Raw genomic sequence first — 27,941 nt, 5'->3', positions numbered from 1 at the left:
CCACTGCAATACCATCCAAACCTGCTGCCTTGCCGGCTTTCATCTTCCGCAAAGCTTTTACTACCTCTTCTCTGTTTACCAAATCATTTTCCCTAACCCTCTCACTTTGCACACCACCTCGACCAAAACACCCTATATCTGCCACTCTGTCATCAGACACATTCAACAAACCTTCAAAATACTCATTCCATCTCCTTCTCACATCACCGCTACTTGTTATCACCTCCCCATTTACGCCCTTCACTGAAGTTCCCATTTGCTCCCTTGTCTTACGCACCCTATTTACCTCCTTCCAGAACATCTTTTTATTCTCCCTAAAATTTACTGATAGTCTCTCACCCCAACTCTCATTTGCCCTTTTTTTCACCTCTTGCACCTTTCTCTTGACCTCCTGTCTCTTTCTTTTATACTTCTCCCACTCAATTGCATTTTTTCCCTGCAAAAATCGTCCAAATGCCTCTCTCTTCTCTTTCACTAATACTCTTACTTCTTCATCCCACCACTCACTACCCTTTCTAAACAGCCCACCTCCCACTCTTCTCATGCCACAAGCATCTCTTGCGCAATCCATCACTGATTCCCTAAATACATCCCATTCCTCCCCCACTCCCCTTACTTCCATTGTTCTCACCTTTTTCCATTCTGTACACAGTCTCTCCTGGTACTTCCCCACACAGGTCTCCTTCCCAAGCTCACTTACTCTCACCACCTTCTTCACCCCAACATTCACTCCTCTTTTCTGAAAACCCATACTAATCTTCACCTTAGCCTCCACAAGATAATGATCAGACATCCCTCCAGTTGCACCTCTCAGCACATTAACATCCAAAAGTCTCTCTTTCGCACGCCTGTCAATTAACACGTAATCCAATAACGCTCTCTGGCCATCTCTCCTACTTACATAAGTATACTTATGTATATCTCGCTTTTTAAACCAGGTATTCCCAATCATCAGTCCTTTTTCAGCACATAAATCTACAAGCTCTTCACCATTTCCATTTACAACACTGAACACCCCATGCATACCCATTATTCCCTCAACTGCCACATTACTCACCTTTGCATTCAAATCACCCATCACTATAACCCGGTCTCGTGCATCAAAACCGCTAACACACTCATTCAGCTGCTCCCAAAACACTTGCCTCTCATGATCTTTCTTCTCATGCCCAGGTGCATATGCACCAATAATCACCCACCTCTCTCCATCAACTTTCAATTTTACCCATATTAATCGAGAATTTACTTTCTTACATTCTATCACATACTCCCACAACTCCTGTTTCAGGAGTATTGCTACTCCTTCCCTTGCTCTTGTCCTCTCACTAACCCCTGACTTCACTCCCCAGACATTTCCAAACCACTCTTCCCCTTTACCCTTGAGCTTCGTTTCACTCAGAGCCAAAACATCCAGGTTCCTTTCCTCAAACATACTACCTATCTCTCCTTTTTTCACATCTTGGTTACATCCACACACATTTAGGCACCCCACTCTGAGCCTTCGAGGAGGATGATCACTCCCCGCGTGACTCCTTCTTCTGTTTCCCATTTTAGAAAGTTAATACAAGGAGGGGAGGATTTCCGGCCCCCCGCTCCCGTCCCCTCTAGTCGCTTTCTACGACACGCGAGGAATACGTGGGAAGTATTCTTTCACCCCTATCCCCAGGGATAATATACATATATATATACATATACACACACACACACACATACACACACACACGCACACACACACACACATATAAATCAATAAAGGCAGTATATGAACACATATAACACACTATAACTCAGGTGTTGGAAAGATTTTACGGGAGATAGGCACAGTATTAACTGTATAGTGTAGTCAAACATTTACTTAAGCAAGATTGTTAATGTCATCATAAATATTCAGGAAACCTAATCCAATCTCTGTACTTTATATACAAATAATAATGAATGGAATGTATAGATTATGCTAGTTTATGAACATATATCTGTTATCTGTTACATATGCATCACGATGAAAAAATGCACTCAGTATACATATATATATATATATATATATATATATATATATATATATATATATATATATATATATATATATATATATATAAATATAATATATATTATATATATATATATATATATATATATTATATATATATATATATATATATATATATATTATATATATATATATATATATATATAATAAATTATATATATATATTTAGATATATTGATTGAGAGGTATGATTGAGTGGTGAAGGCATGTCCCAGAGCATCGGGATTGGGGAAGAGCAGTGCGGTTTCGAAGGGTAGAGGATGTGTGATCAGTGTTTGCTTGAGAATGTATGTGAGAAAATACTTAGAAAAGCAAATGGATTTGTATGTAGCATTTATGGATCTGGAGAAGGCATATGATAGAGTTGATAGAGATGCTCTGTGGAAGGTATTAAGAATATATGGTGTGGGAGGCAAGTTGTTAGAAGCAGTGAAAAGTTTTTATCGAGGATGTAAGGCATGTGTACGTGGTAGGAAGAGAGGAAAGTGATTGGTTCTCAGTGAATGTAGGTTTGCGGCAGGGGTGTGTGATGTCTCCATGGTTGTTTAATTTGTTTATGGATGGGGTTGTTAGGGAGGTAAATGCAACAGTTCCTGGAAAAGAGGGGCAAGTATGAAGTCTGTTGGGGATGAGAGAGCTTGGGAAGTGAGTCAGTTGTTGTTCGCTGATGATACAGCGCTGGTGGCTGATTCATGTGAGAAACTGCAGAAGCTGGTGACTGAGTTTGGTAAAGTGTGTGGAAGAAGAAAGTTAAGATGAATGTGAATAAGAGCAAGGTTATTAGGTACAGTAGGGTGAGGTCAAGTCAATTGGGAGGTGAGTTTGAATGGAGAAAAATGGAGGAAGTGAAGTGTTTTAGATATCTGGGAGTGGATCTGTCAGCGGATGGAACCATGGAAGCGGAAGTGGATCATAGGGTGGGGGAGGGGGCGAAAATTTGGGAGCCTTGAAAAATGTGTGGAAGTCGAGAAAAATTATCTCGGAAAGCAAAAAAGGGTATGTTTGAGGAATAGTTTGGGTTTCCCAAAAATGTTGTATGGTTGCGAGGCGTGGTGTGGGTGGAGTTGTGCGCAGGAGGATGGATGTGCTGGAAATGAGATGTTTTAGGACAATGTGTGGTGTGAGTGGTTTGATCGAGTAAGTAACGTAAGGGTAAGAGAGATGTTTTGGAAATAAAAAGAGCGTGGTTGAGAGAGCAGAAGAGGGTGTTTTGAAATGGTTTGGGCACATGGAGAGAATGAGTGAGGAAAAATTGACCAAGAGGATATATGTGTCGGAGGTTGGAGGGAACGAGGAGAAGAGGGAGACCAAATTGGAGGTGGAAAGATGGAGTGAAAAAGATTTTGTGTGATCGGGGCCTGAACATGCAGGAGGGTGTAAGGAGGGCAAGGAATAGAGTGAATTGGAGCGATGTGGTTATACCGGGGTTGACGTGCTGTCAGTGGATGAATCAAGGCATGTGAAGCGTCTGGGGTAAACCATGGAAAGCTTTTGTAGGTATGTTATTTGCGTTTTTGTGGACGTGTGTATGTACATGTGTATGGGGGGGGGGGGGGTTGGGCCATTTCTTTCGTCTGTTTCCCTTTCGCTACCTCGCAAACGCGGGAGACAGCGACAAAGTATAAAAAAAAAAAAAAAAAAAAAAAAATATTATATTATATTATATATATATATATTATATATATAATATATATATATATAAAATAATAATATATTGTAAGAGGTACAGTGTGCGCGTGATCTAGTGTATGGATAAAGACACGAGGAAAATGTTCCCCAAAATGCTTTTTCGTATAATGATCACATTGTCTGGGGGGGATGCAAGAATGAGATAGAAGAGTGGACAGTCAGTTGTTACAAAAGGGGACGTGCTCCTGAAGATGCGGACGCTTTAGAAGCACCATTTCTTGATTACACAGTTCATTTTAAATTTTTATCCGTTCCATTTGTCTAATGGGTGATGGGGGGAAAACTTAACTTCCTTTCAGCGCGTTTTGAAGAGGATTAGAAAATCACTCCCCCCTTCATTACGTAAGTTTGGCCCATGTAATGGAGTGCCAAGTTTTCCCAGATACTTTTTGTGTATATTTATTCCTCGGTGGGTTTGGGTTTCCCCTTAAATTTTCCTGCAGAATTCCCATTAAATTTGTTAATATACCACTCCTTTTCCAGAGCGAGATAGGCCGTATTTCAAACGTTTCTGTGGGCAAAGCACACATATAAGTGAGATTTTAATGGGGGTTGGGTGAAGGCTTTTGAAGTTTGGGAAGGAGGAGAGGGGGAAGGGGAAAAAGGGAGAGAGAGAGAAGGGAGGAGAGGAGAGAGAGAAGAAGAGAGAGGTGGTAGTAGGGGAGTATGTAGAAAGACTGAAAAAGGTGTATTGAAATTTGGGACAAAAGGAGAGATGATGAGGAGGGGAAACCAAGACGGTTAGATTCATAAGAGGGGGAAGAAGAGGGGAAAACTAGGCGTTTTGGGAAAAGATGGAGCTACCCCTTGCACACCTCGCACCCCCTGCATATTCAACCCGACCCTTTCAGAGCATCTTTCCGAACATCCTCCACCCCCTTTGGGTTTTCCCTTTTTCCTTTTTCCCTCCACTTCTGATATGCGTACCCTTTTTGTCATTTATCCTCACTCCCCCTGTCCATATGTCCTACCGTGTCAGAACCCAGCTTCAGCTTCCCCATACATACTCCTCAATATGAAACTACTCTTCTTTCCTTTTTTAAAATATTAATATTATTTTATAATTATATTAAAAATATATATATATATTATATATTATATATTTTGGGAAAAGGACAAAATTTTTGCGCGTGTCAAGAATTCCTGAGTCCACGGGGAAATGAAACACGAAAATTTCCCAATCCCTTTTCGTGTAAAATCACATCATCAGGGGAGACACAAGAGAGAAATATAACATCAGTAGATATACATCGAAAAGACGAAGCTAAGAAGCCTTTGGTAAAATTTATTGTCCAAAAAATGTTTGGCAATCAAATTTTTCCCAAAGGCATCTTAGCTTCGTCTCTTCGATTTATCTACTGTTTATTTCTCTCTTTGTCTCCCCTGATGATTGTTATTACACGAAAGTGACTTGGGAAAATTCCGCGTTTCTTTTCCCCGTGACTCATAGATTATATATATATATATTATAATATAATAATATTTTATATTAAATATATATTTTTAATATATATATTTTTTATATAATATATATATTTTATATATATGTTGGGTGGTGATACCCCTATTTAATGTCAACTTCCCCATTCTTTTACAGCCGAAAACTATTTCTTATTCCTGGAAAATTGCGATTCTTATCAGTATGTATAAAATTTTTTTATCTCTCTGAGGAGGTGACTCTCCCCCTCTGGATGGATGTATTGGCTTCATTCCCCACGCATTGTTCCGGGTGAAAACCAGAAATCGCGGACATATTGAACAGTCTCGTATTGATTCATTTCGTCTTTTCTTGCAGTTGATGAAATTCAAGTTCTTTCCGTGAGGGAAAATCTCTTAACTCCAGTTTGAATGTGAACATTTACATTGGAATTTTTAAAAGCCTTGTATTAGCAAAAAAAAAAACATCTATGTTTGATAAGATGATAAAAGGGAGTAATATGTAATGGGCTTATCAAAAATTTGGGTTTTTTGGTTGGTGTAAATAAAAATAATTTGATAAAAAAATAAATGATAATAATAATAATATAATAATAAAAATGAAATAAAAATTTAAAGTAATAAATTTTTTGATAATAATAAGATAATAATATAATGGAATGATAATGGAAATGGGGCAGGATTAATATTTAAAAGATGAAAACATTTTGAAATAACATGATTTTATTTATGATAAACTTTTACATGTACATGGGGACAACATACCCAGTTGGATTCATATCCTTACAACCTCCATAGAAACTTAAAAGATGATAGGGTTTAAATGAATGGGACTTTTATACGATCCTAAAACAAACATGTCGAGAGATGCTCATCACAAGTATTTTTTTTCTTCCCCCTGACCATCTACCGTTTCCCGGACGCTTTAAGGCTGGGGGAAACCTTTGGGAGTGGTTCCCCCCACCCCTCCAGAAGACTTGACACCATCTTCTTCGGGAATTTCCCCTCTCGTACAAATCATGCTTAAAAGATAAAAATCAATAAAAAATTTTCAAAATTTAAAATTTAATGTTGAACGATAAGATTTATCCCCAGAAAAAATCATAAAGTTTATTTTTTACTAAATTTATGAATTCCCAGGAAGACAATTGGCGGGGAAGGAATGGGTATATTCTTGGCGTACGAATGGCCTCCGTTACTGAAGGCCCCAAAAGACCTTCCTATAGGTCGTGGACTGTTAAACCCCCGAGGGATTGGTTCCCAAATTAAAAAACACTATCCCAAAGGTTAATTCCGAGCCATCTAGTACGTGGTATCAATTTTTTAAAAATTCTATGACAAATTTAATAAGTTAATTTCTTTTTTTTTTTTTACATTAAAAGGATGTTGGGTGTTACCTTCACACCCTTTTTTTTTTGTTTTTGATTAAGTTTTTGTCTGTTTTTATTGGAGGAAAAACACAATAATTTTTTCTTTTTAGGGAATTTTCCCTCGATTTAAGCCAAATTTAGCCATGAAAAAAAAGTGGTGGGGGAAAAGCGAAGTCCGTATCTGCCTTGGAACCAAGAAGGAGGCAAGTTGTTAGAAGCAGTGAAAAGTTTTTATCGAGGATGTAAGGCATGTGTACGTGTAGGAAGAGAGGAAAGTGATTGGTTCTCAGTGAATGTAGGTTTGCGGCAGGGGTGTGTGATGTCTCCATGGTTGTTTAATTTGTTTATGGATGGGTTGTTAGGGAGGTAAATGCAAGAGTCCTGGAAAGAGGGGCAAGTATGAAGTCTGTTGGGGATGAGAGAGCTTGGGAAGTGAGTCAGTTGTTGTTCGCTGATGATACAGCGCTGGTGGCTGATTCATGTGAGAAACTGCAGAAGCTGGTGACTGAGTTTGGTAAAGTGTGTGGAAGAAGAAAGTTAAGAGTGAATGTGAATAAGAGCAAGGTTATTAGGTACAGTAGGGTTGAGGGTCAAGTCAATTGGGAGGTGAGTTTGAATGGAGAAAAACTGGAGGAAGTGAAGTGTTTTAGATATCTGGGAGTGGATCTGTCAGCGGATGGAACCATGGAAGCGGAAGTGGATCATAGGGTGGGGGAGGGGGCGAAAATTTTGGGAGCCTTGAAAAATGTGTGGAAGTCGAGAACATTATCTCGGAAAGCAAAAATGGGTATGTTTGAAGGAATAGTGGTTCCAACAATGTTGTATGGTTGCGAGGCGTGGGCTGTGGATGGAGTTGTGCGCAGGAGGATGGATGTGCTGGAAATGAGATGTTTGAGGACAATGTGTGGTGTGAGGTGGTTTGATCGAGTAAGTAACGTAAGGGTAAGAGAGATGTGTGGAAATAAAAAGAGCGTGGTTGAGAGAGCAGAAGAGGGTGTTTTGAAATGGTTTGGGCACATGGAGAGAATGAGTGAGGAAAGATTGACCAAGAGGATATATGTGTCGGAGGTTGAGGGAACGAGGAGAAGAGGGAGACCAAATTGGAGGTGGAAAGATGGAGTGAAAAAGATTTTGTGTGATCGGGGCCTGAACATGCAGGAGGGTGTAAGGAGGGCAAGGAATAGAGTGAATTGGAGCGATGTGGTATACCGGGGTTGACGTGCTGTCAGTGGAGTGAATCAAGGCATGTGAAGCGTCTGGGGTAAACCATGGAAAGCGGTGTAGGTATGTATATTTGCGTGTGTGGACGTGTGTATGTACATGTGTATGGGGAGGGGGGGGGGGTTGGGCCATTTCTTTCGTCTGTTTCCTTGCGCTACCTCGCAAACGCGGGAGACAGCGACAAAGTATAAAAAAAAAAAAAAAAAAAATATATATATATATATATATATATATATATATATATATATATATATATATATATATATATATATATATATATTGTAAGAGGTCACAGTGGTGCGCGTGATCTAGTGTATGGATAAAGACACGAGGAAAATGTTCCCAAGTGCTTTTTCGTATAATGATCACATTGTCTGGGCGGGGATGCAAGAATGAGATAGAAGACGTAGGACAGTCAGTTGATATACAAGGAGGAGACGTAGCTCCGGTGCAAGATGCCGAGACAGCTTTAGAAGCACCATTTCTTGTATTACACAGTTCATTAATTTTGATGCCGTTCCATTTGTCTAATGGGTGATGGTAGGGATCTAATAACTTGCCTCAGACGCTGCTTATGTAAGAGGATTATGAGAAATCAGCTCCCTGCCCTTCATTACGCTAAGCTTGGCATGTAATGTGAGTGTCTCAAGTCTCTCATGATACTTACTTGTGTATAGTTATGTCACTCGGTAGGGTTGGTGTTTCCCCTTGATTTTCCTGCAGTAATTCCCAGTTAGATTTGTTATATATACCACTCCTTTTCCACGAGCTGAGATAGGCCGTATTTCAAACGTTTCTGTAGGCAAAGTCACACTATATAAGTGAGAGTTTAATGGGGGTTGGATGAAGGCTTTTGAAGTTTAGGAGAGAGAGAGAGAGAGAGAGAGAGAGAGAGAGAGAGAGAGAGAGAGAGAGAGAGAGAGAGAGAGAGAGAGGTGGTAGTATGAGGAGTATGTATGAAAGAGCTGAAGAAGGTGTATTGAAATGTTCGGACACAAGGAGAGGATGAGTGAGGAGGGGTTAACCAAGACGGTTTAGATGTCATAAGTAGAGGGAAGAAGAGTGGAGAAACTGAGGCGAATTTGGAAAGATGGAGCTATCCCTTGCACACCTCGCACCCTCCTGCATATTCAGACCCCGAGCCTTCAGAGCATCTTCCGAACATCCTTCCACCTCCTTGGTTTTCCCTTTTTCCTTGTTCCCTCCACTTCTGATATGCGTACCCTCTTTGTCATTCTATCCTCACTCATCCTGTCCATATGTCCATACCGTGTCAGAACACCAGCTTCAGCTCTCTCATACATACTCCTCAATATGCAACTACTCTCTCTTACCTTATATATATATATATATATATATATATATATATATATATATATATATATATATATATATATATATATATATATATATATTGGAAAGGATCACAATTTTGCGCGTGATCAAGATATTCCTGAGTCCACGGGGAAAATGAAACACGAAAAGTTCCCAAGTGCACTTTCGTGTAATAATCACATCATCAGGGGAGACACAAGAGAGAAATATAACAGTCAGTAGATATACATCGAAGAGACGAAGCTAAGAAGCCATTTGGTAAACTTGTGATTGTCCAAAACATGTTTTGGACAATCACAAGTTTACCAAATGGCATCTTAGCTTCGTCTCTTCGATGTATATCTACTGTTATATTTCTCTCTTGTGTCTCCCCTGATGATGTGATTATTACACGAAAGTGCACTTGGGAACATTCCGCGTTTCATTTTCCCCGTGGACTCATAGGAATATATATATATATATATATATATATATATATATATATATATATATATATATATATATATATATATATATATATATATATATATATATATATATATAATGTGTGTGTGTGTGATACTCCTATTTAATGTCAACTTCCCACATTCATTTCTACAGCTGAATAACATAATTTCATATTCCATGGAAATTGCGATTCTTAGTCAGTATATTTGTTTATCTCTGAGGAGGATGACTCTCCCCTCTCTGGCATGGATGTATTGGCATTCATTCCACACGCATTGTTCCGGATGAAACCAGAAATCGCGCGTACATATTGAACAGTCTCGGTATGTGATTCATTTCGTCTTATCATCTGCAGTTGATGGAAATTCAAGATTCTTTCCGTGAGGTGAAATCTCTTAACATGCCAGTTTGAATGTGAACATTTACATTGGAATGTTAAAGAGCCTTGTATTATGCAAAGAAATATACATCTATGTTGATAAGATGATAAAGAGGGAGTAATATGTAATGGTCTTATTCAAAACTGTAGTGGTTTCTTGGTTGGTGTAAATAATAATAATAATAATGATAATAATAATAATGATAATGATTGTTATGATAATAATAATGATAATAATATAATGGTAATGATAATGGTAATAATGACAGTGATAATAATATTGATAATGATGATAACTATTATGATAATAACATGATTATATTCATGATAATCTTATGACATGTACTATGGGCACAACATACTCCAGTTGGATTCATATCCTTACAACCTCCATAGAAACTTAAATGATGATAGGTTGAAATGAATGGCATCTTTGATACGATCCTAAAACAAACATGTCGAGTAGATGCGTCATCATCGAAGTATTCTTTTCTTCCCCAGTGACCATCTACCGTTGCCCAGGACGCTTGAAGGCTGGAGAAACCTTGGTAGTGGTTCCTCCCTACCCCTCCACGAAGACTTAGACACCCATCTTCTTCAGGTAAGTTTCCCATCTTCTGTACAAGTGCATGGCTTAAAAGTAGATAGATAATCATATAGAAATATTTACAAAATTTAAATTGAATGTTGAACGATAAGATTTAGCTCCGAGAAAAGTCATAAAGTGTTATTTTTTACATAAATTTATGATATTCTAGGAAGACGAATTGGCAGGAAAGGAATGGGTATATTCGTTGGCGTACGAATGGCCTCCGTTACTGTATAGGCCCAAATGACCTTCCTCATAGGTCGTGGACTGTTAAACCCCCGAGGTATTGGTTCCCAAATTAAAGCACACGTATCCCAAAGGTTAATTCCGAGCCATCTAGTACGTGGTATCAATTTTTTAAAAATTCTATGACAAGTTAATAAGTTATATTTCTTTTTTCTTTTTACATATAACGGGATGTTGGATGTTACCTTCACACACATTTCTATTTGTTTTTGATATAAGATTTAGTCTGTTTTATTGGAGGAACACACTGAATAATTTTTTCTTTTTAGGAATTTCCATCGATTTAAGCCAAAATTTAGACCATGAAAAATAGTGGTGGGAAACGCGAAGTCCGTATCTGCCTTGGAACCAAGAAGTCGGAAAAAAAAATTTAAATCCTTTACTTGCGAATCAATAATAACAACAACAACAGCATTAATGATAATAACAATAATAATGATAATAATAATAATGATTATAATAATGATAATGTGGGAGGCAAGTTGTTAGAAGCAGTGAAAAGTTTTTATCGAGGATGTAAGGCATGTGTACGTGTAGGAAGAGAGGAAAGTGATTGGTTCTCAGTGAATGTAGGTTTGCGGCAGGGGTGTGTGATGTCTCCATGGTTGTTTAATTTGTTTATGGATGGGGTTGTTAGGGAGGTAAATGCAAGAGTCCTGGAAAGAGGGGCAAGTATGAAGTCTGTTGGGGATGAGAGAGCTTGGGAAGTGAGTCAGTTGTTGTTCGCTGATGATACAGCGCTGGTGGCTGATTCATGTGAGAAACTGCAGAAGCTGGTGACTGAGTTTGGTAAAGTGTGTGGAAGAAGAAAGTTAAGAGTAAATGTGAATAAGAGCAAGGTTATTAGGTACAGTAGGGTTGAGGGTCAAGTCAATTGGGAGGTGAGTTTGAATGGAGAAAAACTGGAGGAAGTGAAGTGTTTTAGATATCTGGGAGTGGATCTGTCAGCGGATGGAACCATGGAAGCGGAAGTGGATCATAGGGTGGGGGAGGGGGCGAAAATTTTGGGAGCCTTGAAAAATGTGTGGAAGTCGAGAACATTATCTCGGAAAGCAAAAATGGGTATGTTTGAAGGAATAGTGGTTCCAACAATGTTGTATGGTTGCGAGGCGTGGGCTATGGATAGAGTTGTGCGCAGGAGGATGGATGTGCTGGAAATGAGATGTTTGAGGACAATGTGTGGTGTGAGGTGGTTTGATCGAGTAAGTAACGTAAGGGTAAGAGAGATGTGTGGAAATAAAAAGAGCGTGGTTGAGAGAGCAGAAGAGGGTGTTTTGAAATGGTTTGGGCACATGGAGAGAATGAGTGAGGAAAGATTGACCAAGAGGATATATGTGTCGGAGGTGGAGGGAACGAGGAGAAGAGGGAGACCAAATTGGAGGTGGAAAGATGGAGTGAAAAAGATTTTGTGTGATCGGGGCCTGAACATGCAGGAGGGTGAAAGGAGGGCAAGGAATAGAGTGAATTGGAGCGATGTGGTATACAGGGGTTGACGTGCTGTCAGTGGATTGAATCAAGGCATGTGAAGCGTCTGGGGTAAACCATGGAAAGCTGTGTAGGTATGTATATTTGCGTGTGTGGACGTGTGTATGTACATGTGTATGGGGGGGGGGGTTGGGCCATTTCTTTCGTCTGTTTCCTTGCGCTACCTCGCAAACGCGGGAGACAGCGACAAAGTATAAAAAAAAAAAAAAAAAAATAATGATAATGTTAATAATAATGATTATAATAATAGTAATGGTAATAATAATGATGATAATGATAATAGTAATAATGATAATAATAATAATAATAATTATAAACGCGAAAGTTAGTTTATGTACCAGCGTGTCAGAATTATAGTCACAAAAGCTTTTTTTTTCCCCCCCATCATTTACGATGGGAGAGAAATTACGAAAAAGGGAAATAAACACAAATATGGAATAAAGCTGCCGGAAGAAAAAAAAGAGTATGATAAGGAAGCTAAGAGAGAGAGAGAGAGAGAGAGAGAGAGAGAGAGAGAGAGAGAGAGAGAGAGAGAGAGCTCACCCTTACCTGCAGTGTTATAGTTTACAACACAGGTCGGAGGAGGAGTGTCCTGGTTTCCGCCAGAGTTGATCGTGCGACTATTTATTGAGTGAGGCACAAAATGTTGTATACTCGCGCAATATATATATATGAAGGGATGTGGTGGGATACGTCTTGATATACAAGACACCGCGGTAGTTCTTGTAGGAATTCTGTTTCATAGAATTCAATGTTATTCAGGTAATACTACTACTTAGAATTTAAGGTATTGGTGTAGGTTTTATGATATAGCATTTAAAAGTAAACTGTAAATCGTGATAAATAACTGTAAGGCCAGTAGATACACGCTTAAAATCGAAATCTCGTTTTCTAGAAAATACAAACATACTTAGTTTTTACATTTCAAGTTTGGTAAACTTATCTCTGCCTCAGACAGAATGATATGTTACCACACATCATGGGGTCACATGCACAGTGAGAGAGTGTATGTATGTGGTCTTAGAATTATCTTTAACACATGAAGAAGGTGGTAAAGATGTTTCAGCTGGTGGATGTAGCTTACGTTGACGATCTTAATGACACAACCAACCAACCATCCCACCGATCGACCGACCAACCGACCGACCAGCCGATCAACCAACCGACCGACCAACCAACAGACCAACCAACCGACCAACCAACCACTTGACCAACCGACGAACCAGCCGACCAACCAACCAACCAACCTGTTCCCACTTAACTCATTGCGGTGTTCCACTATTATCCTGTTACGAGTCCATATTACCACTGTGTATTGTGTTCGTCACGTCCAGGTAACCCAGTTTACACCCACTGTGAACAACGGTACTGTCTCTGGCTTGAGGGGGTCTTCCCCTAACTGCCCATGAAGGAGGCTTCTGTTTGAGGTACTTGAGAACGTTGGAAGACCCAGTTCCAATAACCCCAGTCACCTCAGGTGTTCAGTCTCTTATCATACTGATGTTTCACGTGACTCTGATACCATATACTTTAATTCACTCCCGGTGTACCTTTCGTTTGTGCCTGATACAATAAAACCATGCGCTTTCCACTGGGTATTAACAGTGGGGTTCTGGAGGTTGTACGTGAATCATAACCAAGGTGGCTCTCCTTAGTGTTGTTCTTCAGTGTAGCAACTCTGTGCCTGGAGATAGACATATCTTTATTTGCCTTCTGCAGACACAACTTGACGCAAGAATACCCTCGTGCTTGCACGAATTAGTTGGCACATAGTCTTGCATGTTATAGACTGGTGTTTGCTAAGGGGCACTGCAATTCCTTTGGAAGCCTTTTAGCCTTAAACTTTCATATAGAAGCCTTTTATCCTCAACCTTTCATATGGAAGCCATTTATCCTGAACCTTTCATATAGAAGCCATTTATCCTCAGCCTTTCATATGGAAGCCATTTATCCTCAACCTTTCATGTGCTAGTTTGTTTTTCCGCACCGAAATGATATGAGGTTCTCCACCGAGACTTTCATACGTGAGGCACACTGGACTCATATGAGATTTGCTCAACGCACGAAACAAGTTGTGCAGCCGGACACGCTGCATCCAGAACCTTCAGTGAACCTTCCTATATCCCAGCCCGTCGCTGGCTGGATGACGTGCCGCTGTTAGTCATCCCTTCCCTACACAGCATACAGAGTTCAGCTTAAAAAAAAAAAAACTGCATTTACTGCACACAGAGCCATGATCCATCCTCTGCAAGACTTCACCCCCGAGATGGTGTGTGTGTCTTCACGTGTGTCTTAAGAGTACAAACGTCCGTCAAAGAGCTGTGGACCACTGTGAGCCCCGAATGATCAGGTATGGGTAACTAGTTGCTCACAGGGTCTGCAGTTGAAATGCCGAGAGTGAGGGAAATGTATTTTCCCCTCCTTCGTAAATCCCATCTCGGATACATCCGCTGCCTCCTTCGCCGTCCACAGTTGAGCGTGGCAGTGTCCCCCAACACCTAGGTCCTCCCCCTGCCAGAGAAATTACGTGCATCCTCTACATATATTGCACTGTAATATGGACCAGTGTAATCCCAGGATCCCAGTAACTAGGAGAATTAATCCTCAGCAAGAGGAGAGTTGTAGTAGCAGCAAGGATGTAGACACACACAGGGTTGTAGTAGCAGCAAGGATGTAGACACACACACACGGCTGCCTATCGTGATCACACGCAGTACCGGTGATGTCTTCAGCGACGACAAACAAACAAACAAGAGGTAGTGAGTGCACTCCTGCCTCAGTAGCAGATCCTGACGTCCGTGTGCCACTGGCAGCTACAGTCCCGTGGTGGTAGTGACAGAGGCAACACGAAGAAGAACAGCCTTGGAGATGTCGAGAGAGAGAGATCTCTTCTTATGATCACCATCGTCTTAAACTTTCAGTTTGTCTCTTTGGTTCTGGATGCCGCCAAGCCACACGCAGTACCGGTGATGTCTTCAGCGACGACAAACAAACAAACAAGAGGTAGTGAGTGCACTCCTGCCTCAGTAGCAGATCCTGACGTCCGTGTGCCACTGGCAGCTACAGTCCCGTGGTGGTAGTGACAGAGGCAACACGAAGAAGAACAGCCTTGGAGATGTCGAGAGAGAGATCTCTTCTTATGATCACCATCGTCTTAAACTTTCAGTTTGTCTCTTTGGTTCTGGATGCCGCCAAGCCACTCTAATGGCCAAAGGGGCTTTAAAGTAAGCCTTCAGCTAAAGGTGCTTACAGTAGATGTAAAGAAAGCTCTGTCATAACACCAAACTCTTGGCATTATTAGCTATCATAAGCTCAGTATGTCATGAACACACCAGTAGAAGCAACGGTTATGCACTGAAAACACGGGCAGCAACAATCAGGTTGGTTACAGCCGCCAGGCACTCGCGTCTCAAGCATGACAAAGACCAGAATCATAATCTCCAAGAAAACAGACCTGGAGAATTTTGATTCGCCTGGAGATAGGGAGTCATGGAGACACAAGTACGTTGAATGTATACATCAGCTAAGGGTATAAGAGTCAGAGTCGATGCACCAACGATTACTATACCTTATCTTCGCACCTAACGGCATGGATGGAAGTCGTCAACACCAAGAACAGTATGCTGGTTGGTCAAGACCATCAGGAAGGCACAGAAGGAGGAGGTCAGAGATCCGACTGGAAGAGAGGTAACCATAGTGATCATGTTGTGTTAGACGTAAGGTGGGAACTGGACGTCCACAACAAGATTGGTACGAGCCAGTGCCATTGTAGGTTTTGTTAAATCTATATCGCAAGGACACAGAGGAACGTTGACGAGAATGTCATGGACGAGGCAAGAGAGGATCTAGGACTTCTTTCCCTCCCAAGTCCTTAAGGGGCGGGTGGTCATTAGGAGAGCGGCTGATCAAGTTGTTAGGACTTCACGAGGGATGAATTTGCTTGAGGATAGGTGTAGATACACCGACACACCATCCCCACCAGACACAGACAGACCAACCCCGCAGGAAGAAGAGGAAGAGGAAGACCACCCCCCGCCACCACCACCACCACCACCACAAGGTGTAGTCCGCCACCACCTCGGTACACAGACCATTGCAACAACATACAGCCCCGACCACACACAGCAGACCACCTCACCCACCGCAGCAAACAGCTCACGGCAGCGAGACACACACCAGTGCTCAAGACACACAGTACGCAGTCACAGATGGTTACTGCAATAACACACAGACCACCACAGTAACAGACAGACCACCACAGTAGCAAACAGACCACCACAGTAGCAAACAGACCACCACAGTAATAGACAGACCATCACAATAACAGACAGACCACCACAGTAACAGACAGACCACCACCACGAGTAACAGACCACCACCACCACCACAAGTAACAACCTACCGCCACCACAACAAATAACCCGTCGTCACTGAAACAAACAGACCATCACCACAGAGACCACTCTGCCTCCACCACTACCATCACCACAGAGACCACTCTGCCTCCACCACCACCACCACCACAGAGACCACCCTGCCTCCACCACCACCATCACCACAGAGACCACTCTGCCTCCACCACCACCACCACCACCACCACCACCGCAGAGACCACTCTGCTTCCTCCACCACCATCACCACAGCAACCAAGCCGACCACAGAAACAGCCGCCGGACCACCACCACCCTAACAAAGACACCACAGGGAAGGGGGTGGGGTGGGGGGGGGGGACTGCTACACCGTGCCCTCCCCTCCCTTCCCCCAAGCTCATGTCGCCACTCGGGCGGTCAGTAATACGTAATTTGAGGTCCCTTTTGTCTGCAGGTCGACCATGAATAGCCGCTACGTAATCAATAGTCCACAGGGAGGGAGTTCCCTCCACGAATAGCCTTAGTTACCTCCCTCCCTTCCTCCCTCCCTCCCTCCCTCTGTACATTACATGGTGGGGTGAGGAAGGTGCTTGTAAGTCTACAAGGGCCAGGTGTGTGTGTGTGTGTGTGTGTGTGTGTGTGTGTGTGTGTGTGTGTGTGTATAATCACCTATTTATAATTACCTCTTTGTACTGTACGGGGAGGGGAGCTCCACGCTCGCTCAGGGATGGGGTGGGGGGGCTCCTATCAGTTGAACTTTGTTTACCATCTTGAACTTTTTGAACTTCTGTTTGCTGTGGACGTTTGCATTTTACTCCCTCAGTTTACCTGATTCATCGACTCAATAAGTTTTGTAGTTTACTTCATGTTGTGGCCTCGGGTTCTCCTGTCTCTCTATATATACATCGAGAACCTCTTTCGTTGCACAGAATGACTGACATTGCATGAACAAAAACATGCCTGAATTAGAGGGGTATATATATGTGGATGTGTGTGTGTGTGTGTGTGTGTGTGTGTCTGTGTGTGTTATATTACTCAATTCTATTGAGTATATCTGTGGTGGGAGCTGTACACTCGAGGGGGTCCAGCCGCCTCTTATCCTTACATCTTTCTCTGTGGGTTTCTGAGGTTTACAGTGTTGCTTAGACCTGCATCCTCCACTCCGTGCTTCTTCCATGAGTTCACAACTTCCCGTCGCTTAAGAACTGCTTCCTAACGTCCCTCAGGACACTTCCTTATCCCTTTACCTCTCCTTTTATGCCCCTTTGGTCTGGATTCACACATCCAACGTTAAAGAAGTGTCGTATGTCAACGTTGTGGTGAACCTCCGTGGAATCTCTTTGTGGATATCGTGTGTACTGCTACTGTTCTTATGTCCTGTGTGTGTGTGTATACATTACTGGCTCTCCTGCTCTTTTCTTACCTCATTCCACTCACTTCTGGTGCCTACCATTTCGTGCCTTCGTTCTTATTCGGTCTTGGGTTCAAGTCTCTCTCTCTCTCTCTCTCTCTCTCTCTCTCTCTCTCTCTCTCTCTCTCTCTCTCTCTCTCTCTCTCTCTCTCTCTCTCTCCTCTCTTTTGCCCCGACTTTCCAGAGCTTTTGTGTGGCTCTTTAGAGTGTTTTAAAAGTCCTTGTTATGTCTTATCTTGTCCTCCTGTGTGAGCAGATTTGAAGGCTTCTCATCCTCAACTTAAACTCATTTCTCTCAGTCTGAGTGGCACCCTCGTAGCATGCCTCTGTATCTCTCTAGTACGTCTGACGTGATTCTTCACATGACGAGACCAAACTAATGAAGCATGTCTCAGTTTGGGTTTCGAATGTCCGTCTATACATCTTAGACATCTCAGTGTCTCACTTCGAAGCCAATTTTGGCGCTGACCTACATGTAGAGAAATTTTTTTCGATTCGTATATGATTTTCTGATGACAAGGTCCATGTGATGCCAACATTAGGAATTTTTTGCCATATGATTTTTATAAATTGTTTGCCCATATCTGATGGTAGTAACTTTGCCTTTTTTTTTTACCAACTTTCCTATCTTGTTGTATAGATTTTCCAAAGTATCACCAGCCCTTTGGCTAAACGCTACTACATACTGACCTGCCTTTGAATAGCACTACAGTTTTCTCAGAGTCTGTTATTGATCGAACATAGACACGATTCGACTTCCTTTGGTGAGTCGTCTGCAGAGTTTAGAAAATGGTAAAGGTCCCAGCTCCGAGTCCTGAGGAACCAACCCTAAGTGTCATCCTTACCCAGCTCGAAGTGGCTCTTCCCACATGCGATCTCTGCTCTCTTACCACCGTTTGTTGTCTCTCTTCTAACACCAGTGTGGATACTCAGCTTCAACCTCACTCTCCCGTGGAAGGAGAGTGTCAAAGGCTTTCCTGCAATCAAAAAATCTAAAGCCCACACCCACACATCATATTGTCTAAGATGTTGTTTACTCAGAAATTCAGTTTTTTCTTTAGACTTTCATCTCCTCTTTCTGAAGTCTTGTTGTCTGTCACGTATGTGATTCGCATTAGTTCGTCAATCACCTGTTCCCTGATATAGTTATTTCCTCGAATCCTGCTGACACTCCTATAATCTAAGGCTTTTTCCCTATCGCCTTTTAACAAAAGATCAGCACGACCTCAGCTCTCAGTCACCATTCATTCGGCCGGAACACCACCACCTTTTTCATCAAAGCCGGGTCTTACAAACAACAACAACAACAACAACAACAACAACCCCCTCACCGAGCAAGTCACCTCAGAGGAACCCCCCCATCTGACTCTCTCCATACGTCCACGAGTCTTCTTACTCGTGCTTCACCTTCTTCAGGAGTCTTCTTACTTCCGTAGGATGTCTTGCCTTAGTTGCCATATCCCTCTTAATGACGAGGGTGCTTCTGTGATTCCTCTAAGGTAAAGGCCGTGAGGAAACTTCTGCGGCCACAGTCTCGCGTATGTCTTCATCAGCGTCGGGAAGGTCTCCTCCCGGGGTTCCGTAAGCGAGTTGTTTGGTCCCGCACCAGCAGCTGCATTTGTGGAATGACTTATAAAGTAATACAATACTTTATCATTATTTCTTTCGTACTTGTTACTAACCTCTTCTTGTCTTGATGGATTTTCTCTTATCTCTCTCTCTCTCTCTCTCTCTCTCTCTCTCTCTCTCTCTCTCTCTCTCTCTCTCTCTCTCTCTCTTATCTTTAAGATGCCTCCTGGTTTCAGTGTCTCTTGTGTGCCTTCACCAAACTGTATCTATGCGTTTTTGTTTTTCGCATCTACGTGAGTGTGTATGTATGCGTTTCATTGTGTGTGTGTGTGTGTGTGTGTGTGTGTGTGTGTCGTTTTGCCTGTCTGTGTATGTCTTTATATACTTGAGGTTATTTATGGAGTAAATAGTATAAAAAACGAATGTAACAATGGCATGGAATACGAGTGCAACAATATAGTATAGAAAACGAGCGTAATAATACCACGACCGCATACGCTTTTAAATAGGTGTCATTAGTTCAGTCAGGACTGTAATTAGTTCAGTCAGGACTGTAATTAGTTCAGTCAGAACTGTAATTAGTTCGGTCAGGACTGTAATTAGTTCAGTCAGGACTGTAATTAACCGAAGGTTTGACTGGACGATGACTGCCTGCGTGAAATCAAAAGCCGGAGTGAATTAAGTCATGTGTATGATCGACACAGTTGAAACGAAAATAGCATTTTGTGATAGAAGTAGATGGATGGAAATATCTTGTATGATAGAAGTAGTTTAGGTGGATGTACGTATCATGCATGATGCAAGTTGTAGGTGAGGGTAACATGTATGAAAGAAGTGATTGGATGAGGCAAGCATTTATGAAAGAAATGGTTGGATGAAGATAGGATACATGATAGAAACTTTTGGATTCGGGTAGCATTTATGAAAGAAGTAGTGTGATGAGAATATCATTTATGGTGCAAATAAATGGATGAGAATCTGTGTGATAGTTGTAGTTGGCTGAATGTTGCAAACAGTTGAATAAAAAAGAACATCAACAATGGAAAAAAAGGAAGAAGAAAGAAGCAAAGGAAGGAACTCTTCGTTCTTTATTTTTCTCCTTTGCAAATATGTCTTTCTAGTCCTTCTAGCGACAGGCTTATCAAACAACATTTGTCGTAATACTTTCCCATCGCTACTCCACCCATATCACACAGAGCAACTGTTTATGTTCTCTTTTTCATCTTTCCATTTTGTGTGACTCTGTAAACATTCCCTCGCCTCCCGTCACACACCTTAGTGACCCAGTGGCCCCATCCCTATAGTCTCTCTTCGTACAATTCCCAAATGATATCTCTCTCTCTCTCTCTCTCTGTAGACACAAGCAAGGCATATGGACCAGATGGTATACTTCATAGCGTTTGGAGGAATGTGTTTCTGAACTTACGTGCTTGCTGGGTTATTCCCGCTTCATGACACCAAATGTTTTCCTTCCTCTTGAGGACCTGCATTGGTGTAGTCTATCCTAGGCCAAGGGCCGTCCTAACCTAACCCTCCCCCAAGCTACTGGCGTGAGGTTGTGACATCATCTTGTATCCAAAGTTGTCGAACCTTCCTCGTAAAAACCATCGCCTCAAACGTCCTTGAATCGCACGCTCTTCTCTCCAGTCGTGAGGATTTGGCAATCGCAAAGTGGGATTCGGCAAGTGTCATCCTTTGCCTGTATTACTAGACTTTACAGAGGAGTATTTTGGAGTTGTCGGTACGTCACAGTTTGTATACGAGGAAGGATTGATGGTTCATCAGATATGGCGCACGAGTGCCAGAAACTAATGATTGTACTGATGTCGATTTGAATACAGCGAAGGTGTGGAAATTGACGCACGATGGTAGTGTACCATTTCATGCTGTATAACGAAACGGTGGAGGCTCAGTGTCGTAGAAATCCCGATTTTACATCTGATTTAACCGTGGCTCTTTCGTAACCAGCCTTCTGTTTGAAGGATATTAATCGATATCATGTGAGGAGTGAGATGCATGAACCGGATAAGCTGAGGCGCTGTGAGTCGTCTTCCATCTGAGGGTGAGGATGGCTTTCGAGGGGTCGAGAGGCGAGATACCAAGGCGGCCTGCAGCGTGCGTGACCTGGCCGTGCTGTTACTTTCAGGAACTGGGCGATCGATGGATTCGCCTGATGCTGTAAAGTAATTATGCTCATGAGCGACATTACGGGAAGCGAAGAGAGTCAAAGGGGGGTCACATAGAGGTGAATTTCCTCATTAAGGAGCTGAAGGAGGTCAGAGGGAAGCCTCATAGAGGTTCATTTCCTCATTTAGGAACTGAAGAAGCTCAAAGCGGAGTCACGTGGAAGCTAATGTCGTAATTAAGGAGCTGAAGGTGAATTACCTCATGACGGGGGCGTGGGATGAAGAGGGGTGGGAGTTGTCATATAGAGGTGAATATTCTCGCCAAGGAACCCAAAAGGGAACCTGACACAGGTGAACGTCCTCTCTTGCATATTGAAGATTCACAACAAACGCTTTCGGGATGAGGGAAAGACGAAAGAGTGTTGGAGATGTCTGGGAGATGACCCGCGACATATCCAGTTATGTGAGGTCTAGGAGCTTACCCAGAGGTCAAAAACAGCATCGTCTGTTGATCAATAAAGGCATCAGATTCCTTGATTTATCCAGATTCGATTCAAGTCACCCTTCTCAAATGTATTGATGAATGCGGGAGATTCATCAGATTCTCATAGGTCAAAAACAACACGGTCCGTTGATCAGCAAAGGGTTTCAGACTCTATGAACTGTCCAAGTGTAGACTTCAGTCACCTTTCTCGAAGTGGATCAAGGAATGTGGGGAAAGCCGATCTTAATGGAACCGTTTGACCGCCTTTGTTGTCATCCCTCTGAATCTGGAAAGTGGAGTGGTGGTGATTCCTCCCAGTTACAACTGTCAGTTTGTGGAGGTAGCATTCGGAATGGTGTTGGTGCAGTCGGAGGAGCGCAGAAGTGACTGTGGAGGCGAGAGGCGTCGCTGCCAGTGGCAAATCGATCTGTCAAATGCCAATGGATTCAGCATCGTTGTTCTTTTTTTTTTTTTTTTTGTATACCGTTTTAGCATCGTTGTTGTCCTTATTTTTGTTGTATACCGTTTTAACATTCTCTCTCTCTCTCTCTCTCTCTCTCTCTCTCTCTCTCTCTCTCTCTCTCTCTCTCTCTCTCTCTCTCTCTCTCTTGACCTGACCTCGGTAAGGACCAGTGTCCGTGGCTGGAGCCTCTGTCATAAAGAATGACAAGAAAGAAAAAAAAAGAAAAATATGAAATATAGTGGGCTCGCTGGCCACAAATTAGTACCGTCTCCCATCGTACACCTTGTCGGCAGCTGAGGTAATGACTCCCTGTTCTCTTTTTTTTCCTCCTTTCGAAGCATAAATCTGTGTGAAATATTCACACAAAACTGAGCCATGAAATACAGTTGTACGCCATCCATATTGTTCATTGAAAGCATTTTCTTTTCTTCTTCTTCTTTTCCTCTCCTTACTCTTTCATGCCGAAAGAACAACGTACGCTTTGATAAATGTGATATGACAGTACACCACCGAGAGTAACCCCTCTCGACTGTTATTAACGTATTAACGTAACGTAACGGAACGTAACCATCTCCTGTATTGACTTCGAGTCTGTCGCGCACCCGACTCCCTCTGGCTGTGTTACGGACCTTGAGCCAACATTATCATTCTAGCAGCCTTTGTGTGTGTGTGTATGTGTGTGTGTGTGTGTGTGTGTGTATGTGGGGCGATGATTCGTGCCATTAATACGACAGACGCGTTACAGGTGAATGGCCGAACACGGTCAATATCTCACATTTCCCTCCGTGGGGTGACTGGGACAAGTGTAAACGGTCTACTCATTTGCGATCATAAATCGTCTTTTATTTTTCCTCTTGCGTGTCATTCCCGTCACTAAATCTCGTTGTGATTTACGTAATGAGAGGATTTTCACCGAAATCCCGTGGCCCGTACAAGGGTCAGATCTCGACGGCCGGGTTCGCCAAGGTACACACATGGGTCGTGAGGTACTGTATCATAACGAGGGAAGGGGAACTCGTGTTTTGGTGAGATCCATCCAGCTCTTCCCTGTGGCCCTGTGGCTTTTGACTGTCAATCTTGAAATATCATTCTTATCATTAGAGTCATTTTAGAAGATCGTATCTTAACGTTACGTTTCTGCTTATGGAGTACCTGCTCTATGAGGCTCCCGCAGTGCTCGGGAAGCCGGCCACGTCCCCCTGGCAGGGTCAACAGGTCAAAAGTAGGGAGATGGTTTGTGTGTGTGTGTGTGTGTGTGAGTGCGTGTGTGTCTGTGAGGTAACCGCCGGACAGTTGAAGACGATGCATTTTGGGCATGAGTGGTGTTGTGATATGTTGCAAACGGTGTTTATAATTTCGGAGAAATTGTTTGATGTCCAAAATGCATACGAGAAAGAGTAACCCTCACACGTCTGGGGAGTGTAGTTTCAGATGGATGTATGCGTGTGTGGACGAAGTTTGATACTGGACAGGAAGGACAGTTGTTTAGTAACTCTCGGGTCATTTCTGTGTGTTTATGTTTTACCAGCGTTTTATTTGTTAGGCGAGGGTGGGGTTGGGGGGGGGGGGGAATCTATGAACCTATATAGACTCATGGGGTGCGAGGCAAAGGCTGGTGGATGGTGGTTAGTTATGAGTTGGTTTATATGGAAAGGGTCTCTTGATGTTGCGCCTCGGAGTCTCATCTTCGTTTCGTTGTACAGGTGATTAGGGGATGCTTGGGGGTTGCTAGGTAGCCGGTGATTGTTCTGTGTGTTCTGTTTTGTGTGGTTTACAGCTTGGTTAGGTTTACTGTTGACAGGGACGAAGGACCGGAGAGGTGAGGCAAATTTTAGGATGGAGCAGATGAATCGTCGGTAGAGGATGGTGAGGGATTCTTTTAGTGATTCAAAACTTGTATCAGTAAGTGATGTTGTACTGAATATCAGGAACGATGGAATGAACCATCGAGGGAAAGTACTGACTGGACTCCTTCCTGCCTCTCTCTCTCTCTGCATTTAGAATAGTGGCAACACAGGAGGGGGAGTATTTCCAGCCCTCCGCTCCCGTCCCTCTCGGTCGCCTTTTTTTTTTTTTCGACGTTCGAGAGATGATTAGGTACTCGTCTTTCTCCCCAGTGCTGAAGGAGAGAGAGAGAGAGAGAGAGAGAGAGAGAGAGAGAGAGAGAGAGAGAGAGAGAGAGAGCAGATGGTGTTCTGTCTAGTGGTGTTGGGCGTTCGTGAGGCCGATTTGGTTTGGCGGATCACACTGGGTTATTGGAGTGCGTCTCGGGATGAGCCAGGCAGACCACACATGGTCGAGTGCAGGGCAGAGTAAACCCAGGAAGGAAAATGATGCATGAAATGCCAGTAGCTTCAGGGGAGGATTTCCTGAAGTTTCTGCCAACATGTTCTGTGTCTTGTGTCGTGACCTGATGTGTGTGTGTGTGTGTGTGTGTGTGTGTGTGTGTGTGTGTGTGTGTGTAGTTATTGTTTGTGTGTTGCTCTGTCCCTTAACCTCGCATAAAATGTACCATGTCCTTGTTCCCATGTGAGCACACACACACACACACACACGCACACACACACACACACACACGCACGCACGCACGCACACACACACACACACACACGCACACACACACACACACACGCACGCACACACACACACACACACACACACACACACACACACACACACACACACACACACCAGTTGAAGCCAGGTACCCATTTATCGACCAGCCTCGAGGGGAGGATGAACATCTGGGATTGGCTGTTCACCATAACCGTTCCCCATCACCATAACCGTTCCCCATCACCATAACCATTCCCCATCACTATAACCGTTCCCCATCACCATAACCGTTCCCCATCACCATAACCGTTCCCCATCACCATAACCGTTCCCCATCACCATAACCGTTCCCATCACCATAACCGTTCCCCATCACCATAACCATTCCCCATCACTATAACCGTTCCCCATCACCATAGCCGTTCCCCATCACCATAACCGTTCCCCATCACCATAACCATTCCCCATCACCATAGCCGTTCCCCATCACCACAACCGTTCCCCATCACCATAACCGTTCCCCATCACCATAGCCGTTCCCCATCACCATAGCCGTTCCCCATCACCATAACCGTTCCCCATCACCATAACCGTTCCCCATCACCATAGCCGTTCCCCATCACCATAACCGTTCCCCATCACCATAGCCGTTCCCCATCACCATAACCGTTCCCCATCACCATAACCGTTCCCCATCACCATAACCATTCTCCATCACCATAACCATTCTCCATCACCATAACCATTCCCCATCACCATAACCATTCTCCATCACCATAACCGTTCCCCATCACCATAACCGTTCCCCATCACCATAACCATTCTCCATCACCATAACCATTCTCCATCACCATAACCGTTCCCCATCACCATAACCGTTCCCCATCACCATAACCATTCTCCATCACCATAACCGTTCTCCATCACCATAACCGTTCCCCATCACCATAACCGTTCCCCATCACCATAACCGTTCCCCATCACCATAACCGTTCCCCATCACCATAACCGTTCCCCATCACTATAACCGTTCTCCATCACCATAACCATTCTCCATCACCATAACCATTCTCCATCACCATAACCATTCTCCATCACCATAACCATTCCCCATCACCATAACCATTCCCCATCACTATAACCGTTCTCCATCACCATAACCGTTCCCCATCACCATAACCATTCCCCATCACCATAACCATTCCCCATCACCATAACCGTTCTCCATCACCATAACCGTTCCCATCACCATAACCGTTCCCATCACCATAACCGTTCCCCATCACCATAACCGTTCCCCATCACCATAACCATTCCCCATCACCATAACTATTCCCCATCACCATAACCGTTCTCCATCACCATAACCGTTCCCATCACCATAACCGTTCCCCATCACCATAACCATTCCCCATCACTATAACCGTTCCCCATCACCATAACCGTTCCCCATCACCATAACCATTCCCCATCACCATAACCATTCCCCATCACCATAACCATTCCCCATCACCATAACCGTTCCCCATCACCATAACCATTCCCCATCACCATAACCGTTCTCCATCACCATAACCGTTCCCATCACCATAACCGTTCCCCATCACCATAACCATTCCCCATCACTATAACCGTTCCCCATCACCATAACCATTCCCTAGCCGTACAAACCAGGGAACTGGTCAGCAGACGACAGGTAACGACCCTTGGCCTCTGCTGTCTACCATCATCATTAAGGGCTGTGCTGGCGGCCCCTGACGCCGGTGTGTGTGTGGGGGAGTGTGGGTGTGTGTGTGTGTGGGGGAGTGTGTGGGGGAGTGTGGGTGTGGGTGTGTGTGTGTGGGGGAGTGTGTGGGGGAGTGTGGGGGGGGTTATATATAAACGTGGTGTTGACCCCCACCATGACTGAGTGCACGTAATTCACGATCATTAGCCGGTCACGAAGGTACTGACCCCGTGATGTAAACCTGCATTAGAGAACACCCGATACAGCCAGGGCTAGCTCTCTCTCTCTCTCTCTCTCTCTCTCTCTCTCTCTCTCCAGGCCTCAGTCTGGATCACTGGCGGGCTCCTAGGGGTTAAGGTGTTGTGGTGTGGTGGTGGTTGTGGTGTGGTTGTTCGTGGTGGTGTTGGTGGTTGTGGTGTGGTTGTTCATAGTGGTTGTGGTGTGGTTGTTCATGGTGGCTGTGGTGTGGTTGTTCATGGTGGTTGTGGTGTGGTTGTTCGTGGTGGTTGTGGTGTGGTTGTTCGTGGTGGTGTTGGTGGTTGTGGTGTGGTTGTTCATAGTGGTTGTGGTGTGGTTGTTCATGGTGGTTGTGGTGTGGTTGTTCATGGTGTTGGTGGTTGTTCATGGTGTTGGTGGTTGTAGTGTGGTTGTTCATGGTGGTTGTGGTGTGGTTGTTCATGGTGGTTGTGGTGTGGTTGTTCATGGTGTTGGTGGTTGTGGTGTGGTTGTTCATAGTGGTGGTGGTGTGGTTGTTCATGGTGGTTGTGGTGTGGTTGTTCATGGTGGTTGTGGTGTGGTTGTTCATGGTGGTTGTGGTGTGGTTTTTCATGGTGGTTGTGGTGTGGTTGTTCATGGTGGTTGTGGTGTGGTTGTTCATGGTGGTGGTGGTGTGGTTGTTCATGGTGTTGGTGGTTGTGGTGTGGTTGTTCATGGTGGTTGTGGTGTGGTTGTTCATGGTGGTGGTGGTGTGGTTGTTCATGGTGGTGGTGGT

At 43.4% G+C, this 27,941-nt stretch overlaps 1 protein-coding gene across 1 annotated transcript in view; it reads left to right on the top strand.

Moving 5' to 3' along the window:
- The window catches only part of LOC139755104 (uncharacterized), a 607,993-nt gene that overhangs the window by 30,890 nt on the left and 549,162 nt on the right, over nt 1-27,941 (top strand). The window contains exon 2 of the mRNA XM_071673233.1: nt 10,427-10,526. Coding sequence (XP_071529334.1) covers nt 10,427-10,526 — 100 coding nt within the window. The remainder of the gene's footprint in view (nt 1-10,426; nt 10,527-27,941) is intronic.

This window comes from Panulirus ornatus, chromosome 18, assembly GCF_036320965.1.
Source record: "Panulirus ornatus isolate Po-2019 chromosome 18, ASM3632096v1, whole genome shotgun sequence".
Taxonomy (NCBI): Eukaryota; Metazoa; Arthropoda; class Malacostraca; order Decapoda; family Palinuridae; genus Panulirus; species Panulirus ornatus.
Note: the sequence above shows the minus strand (reverse complement) of the source record. Positions and strands in the feature narration are given on the sequence as shown.